This window comes from Octopus bimaculoides, chromosome 13 (assembly GCF_001194135.2).
Source record: "Octopus bimaculoides isolate UCB-OBI-ISO-001 chromosome 13, ASM119413v2, whole genome shotgun sequence".
Classification (NCBI taxonomy): domain Eukaryota; kingdom Metazoa; phylum Mollusca; class Cephalopoda; order Octopoda; family Octopodidae; genus Octopus; species Octopus bimaculoides.
This window is the reverse complement of record NC_068993.1, coordinates 55,485,898-55,491,006: the sequence shown is the minus strand read 5'-3', so window position 1 is coordinate 55,491,006 and position 5,109 is coordinate 55,485,898. Positions and strand designations below refer to the sequence as shown.

The following is a 5,109-nucleotide window of genomic DNA, read 5'->3' as shown; positions in this document are numbered from 1 at the left end:
TATATATATATATATATATATATATACATACACACATACAATTCATATGGATATGGACAACTTTCTAATCCATACCAAAAAAATAATGATTACGAAGATAGAAATGATAGTTATGATGATGTGGTCATAAGCATAATATAAACAGTTGTGTTTGTGGCATTAATGATGACGATGACGATGATGGCAACAATAACGACAGTGATGGTAGTGGTGGTGGTGACGATGATGATGATGACGATAGCATTAATGACAACAGCGATGGTGTAGGTGGTGACGATGATGATGATGCCAGTGGCTGGTGATAATTTATTCCACGCATTACTTACTGATGCCTTTTTTTTTCCACATGAATAATTTATGCATTGGTTCACACTTTGGAAAGAACTATTTACATGAAATGGAACTGGCATCAAAAGATGCTGCCAACCTTGTCCCACCACCACCACCACCACCACCCCAGACTGCTTCATTATGCTGATTGTCTTCCAAATACACTCCATCATTTTATTTTCTTTCTTGTCTTAATTTACTGCTTGTTTATGAAACATGTTGTTACAATGAGATAACGGATCCAGGCAGCTGAGCTCTGGATGCAATATATCCAATGTCTGGTAAAACACTGGATTATCTACATCCTGAGTTCAGATCATCCTGGGATCAACTGTGGTTTTGGTTCTCTCTAGAGTTGATCTAGAAATGAAACTGAAATAAGGACTAGGGTTCATTCTACCCCTTTTCACTTGCAGATTTGTAACCTTGTGTCAATGCAATAAACTAATATTTGTTTATTTAATTTGCCTCGGAGTTTCAAATGTGTTGGAGAAGAGAGAAGAGCAACAGTCTTTCTCTCTCTCTCTCTCTCTCTCACCCCACCACACACAGGCACACACTAAGCCACATACACACACAGACACAGATACATACAGATGCACACATACCCACACACACACACACACACACATACATACATACAGGCATGCACCCCCCACACAGGCACACACATGCACATATCGCCATATAGCATTGATGAGGAGTGTATATAAACATAAATTCTGTCTGTTATTTCCAGGTGGGTTTCTATGATGGTGGAATTGCAGTCTATGACATGAAACTAAAGACAAACACCCCAGTCCAAACTAGCTTGTAAGACATATTTTAATCTTGTCTTTATAATTTGTTGATGGTTTTTGTTTATTGTTTTGTTTTTTTCCTTGTTTTACACCCTCCCCCATTATTTTGGTAAGTATTTGAAAAACTGCACTTCATGACCTTTTTTCAGTGTCCCCCATAACTAGGTGGATCGAAGGGATGTAATTATCTTTTGATAGGAAGCTGGCCTGATTGTTTGTGTTGCAGGTCTTAGGATTTGAACCCCTTTTGCTGAATTGTCAGTTCAGTATTATGAATGAACCACAACTGAGTGTGCATTTAACATGTGCATGTTCCTGTTTATCGATTAATCAGCCTGCATGCAGATCATACCACTAAGTTTGAACAAAAGTGAATATCCTTGAAATTTGCACATTTTTCTCTTGTGATAAACCAAATCCGTGAAAATCTAAGTGCTGAAGTTCGAGACCACCACAGAGCACAGACATTCCACTTTTTGCTAAGCAAGCCAGAACAGTCACAGAGTTCTGATGGCACACAAAGTGTGAAGGAAGGATGGGAGAGGGCGTGACATCACGACGGGACTGGAAGCGGGACGACATGATATCATGTCAGGAAGTGATAGATTGAAGATGGCCTCTTTCTTATGGGGTCTGCAACGAGATCCAGATATGTGTAGGGAGCAGTTGTAGAGTAGGTCTGTTGGCCAGTGGTTGGGAGATCTTACACATGGTTACAAATGTGAGGTCTGGCTAGTTTTCCTGTGATCTGATGCTAGGAGGGATTATTGCCGATTGCAACTCAAGGCAAGAACAACTTTATTTTGTGCTTTACAACAACACAAAGAGAACACACCTTGGCTCTTGTTTCTGAAAGTCATGGGTGCTGTGTTGTTTTTTTGGTATTAACAACTATTTAATAGAAAATGTTTGTTATTTTCAGCCTGTCATCTCACAGACACACAGCAGCTGTGTCTGAAGTGAAGTGGATTGAACGAGATTCAGGATCAGAGATGTCTGAGAAAGTGGAATATCTCATCTCTATATCCAAAGATGGTCGGATCAGCTCTTGGGCAATCCTCAAAGGATTTGAATGTACTGGTGGGTGTGTTTGATATTCTTTTATTAGAGGGGGTGAGAAAGAAGAAATCATGCAAATTTCTTGGAGCAATAACAGAATAATTGTTAAGAATAATTTTTGGTTTGTAGTGGAACAGGAGAAAATATGAAAATTAACCCATTAAGTCCCAGAGTACTTAAATTTCTGAATATTACTTTAAAATTTTGACAGATGATTGAAAATATGTTAAGATAGTGGCTGGCATTAGGAAGGGCATCCAGCCATAGAAACCATGCCAAAACAGACAGTTGGAGCTTGGGCAGTTCTCTGGATTGCCAGCTATTGTCAAACCAACCAGCCTATGCCAGCATGGAAAACAGATGTTAATGATGGTGATGATGATGATGAAATAGTAGTGAAATAATAACAATCTTGCAACCAATGAGAATTTCTATGTGGTGGCTTAACATACTGGAAATAACAACTAAATTTCTGTGAAAACATCCTGTTTGAAAAGAAAGGAAGGACACATTGGACAATGAGTCTTAGTTGTGCAAAATAATGGGATGGTCGTAGCTAGGACATTTTTCATCTTTGATTTGCTTCCTCAACATTGATAACAACAACATACAACAGTAGCATAACTGGGGAGTCAGGGGTGGGGGGCAAGGTGGCACAGTCTACCCCAGGAGACATTTTCACTGGTGCAACACTTTTGGGTCTACTGTAAAAGCACATATAAGCTGCACTGAAATAAAGGGCTGTAAACTCAAGTGCTGCCCCAGGGACACCCACTCAAGCCATGCCATTAACATTCGATTTGATTGTTTTATTCTAAGAGATTGTTCTGTTACTCTTTCTCCTTTTTTCCCTTTTTCAGACATGATGCATCTACGCCGTATTGGCCGTTCAGCCAAAGTTGGTCCAAAGTTACGGGAGAGGAGAGTGGAAACATATATATCAAGATATGCCTGTGGAACTTGTATTAGTTTCGAACCTGGCATCCCAAATATGTAAGTCTTCTATTTAAAAGGGTCACTACAATAGGTGCAGGTGTGACTGTGTGGTAAGAAGTTTGTTTCCCAACCACATGGTTCTAGGTTCAGTCCCACTTCTACTATAGCCTCAGGCCAACCAAAGCCCTGTGAGTTGATTTGGTAGATGGAAACTGAAAGAAGCCTGTCATATATATATATATAGATATATATATGTGTGTGTGTGTATCTGTGTATGTGTGTGTGTGTGTGTCCCCTCACCATTGCTTGACAACTGATGTTGGTGTGTTGATGTCCCTGTAACTTAGCAGTTCTGCAAAAGTGACTGATAGCGTATGTACTAGGCTAACAAAAAATAAGTCCCAGGGTCGATTTCTCCAACTGAAGCCCTTGTAGTGGTGTAGGTAGCTAAATAGTTGAATGATCTCCCTTGCAAGAAAGATCATAGAGTAACCTCCCTTCTCAAAGTTCCTCGCAGCACCTATGTCATGAGACGTGATTCTTAATTATTCAAGAAGCTTAGCGTTTCTCTTGGAAATTTCCAATAAAAACAGGTTGCTAACCCAGCTTTTCGCTTAATAGTTGATTAGACTCAGAGCCATTCACGTCATTGCTATGTCCGTCTATTTCTCTACACCACATGACTGAAAACCACCACTTAGCTGTTATTTCTGCATTTCCTATCTCTGAACTTCCTTGCATAGATTACTTCATTCAACTAGATTCTATGATTTGATTCTATGCATCATCATTGACCAGTAAATAAAATATATTTTTATAGAGTAAATATATAGATCTTAAATTTATTCTTTCATCTCCCTATGAACTCATGTAAGAACATACACACAACCACATCAACACCTTGTACTGACTATATATTTCCACTACACCCTTTAAGGCAGTGCTCCAGCATGGCTGCTGTCAAACGACTGAAAGAAGTAATAGAATAAACGAATACATTATCCACACCTTTCTGTGTTACAGAAAATGCTTAGCAGCATTTCTTCTTGCTTTTTATGTTCCTGACTTCAAATTCCATTGAAGTCGACTTTGTCTTTCATCCTTTCAGAGTTGATAAGATAAAGAACAGGTCAAGTACTGGGGATGATGTAATTAACCAAACCACTTCCCCTAAAATTGCTGGCCTTGTGCCAAAATTTGAAACTACTGTTGTTATAGTTTAGCCCAAGGTGGCAACATGGAAGAGTTATGAGCGAGTCAGGCAAAATGCTTAGCAGCATTTTGTCTGTTTTTATGTTCTGAGTGCAACCAGCTTATCTTATCCCTTCCCTTGAATTTGGTGGCCTTCTGCTAAAATTTGAAACCAATATTATAGTGTGTCTTTTTTTCTTTCCAGTTACATGGTTGGTACAGAAGATGGCCATATTCATAAATGTTCTCTCTCCTACAATGAACAATATCTGGACACCTACAATGCTCACACAGTAAGTTGAGGACACTGTTGTTTGTATGAAGAATGGTTGCTTCAAGTCCATAGATTTAAGAGATCTTTGTAAACTAGGTTGGTTAAATGTTATGGTGAGTTTGGAGTTGTTGGTGTAAAATATATATATATATATATATATATATATATATATATATAACAATTAGAAAATGGAGGATAATATGCTGAACCCAACTACTTGCAGCCGGTGTATCCCGTTGAATTCACTAATTTAATTCATAGCAAAAGTGACAAAAAAAGAAAGAACTAAAGCACAGGTGTCTGTGGCAGACTATGTTATTTTGCCAACCTGGTTTATATATATATGCATTGGAGTGTCTATAGCTATCTATTTATAATGTTTGTAGGCTCTTTGTGTGCCTTGTATTTTTAAGGGTTTTTTGACATATATCTTTTTTATATTTTTGCATGTCCCACATGCTATACCTTCATTTTTCATTTATGTATTCTTTATTATTATTATTATTTTTTTTTCCTGCT

The 5,109-nt window shown here is 38.2% G+C and overlaps 1 protein-coding gene across 1 annotated transcript in view; it reads left to right on the top strand.

Moving 5' to 3' along the window:
• The window catches only part of LOC106881549 (dynein axonemal intermediate chain 4), a 28,895-nt gene that overhangs the window by 18,623 nt on the left and 5,163 nt on the right, over positions 1-5,109 (top strand). The window contains exons 14-17 of the mRNA XM_014931977.2: positions 1,070-1,143; positions 2,053-2,210; positions 3,050-3,182; positions 4,522-4,609. Of these exons, the coding sequence (XP_014787463.1) occupies positions 1,070-1,143; positions 2,053-2,210; positions 3,050-3,182; positions 4,522-4,609 (453 nt within the window). The remainder of the gene's footprint in view (positions 1-1,069; positions 1,144-2,052; positions 2,211-3,049; positions 3,183-4,521; positions 4,610-5,109) is intronic.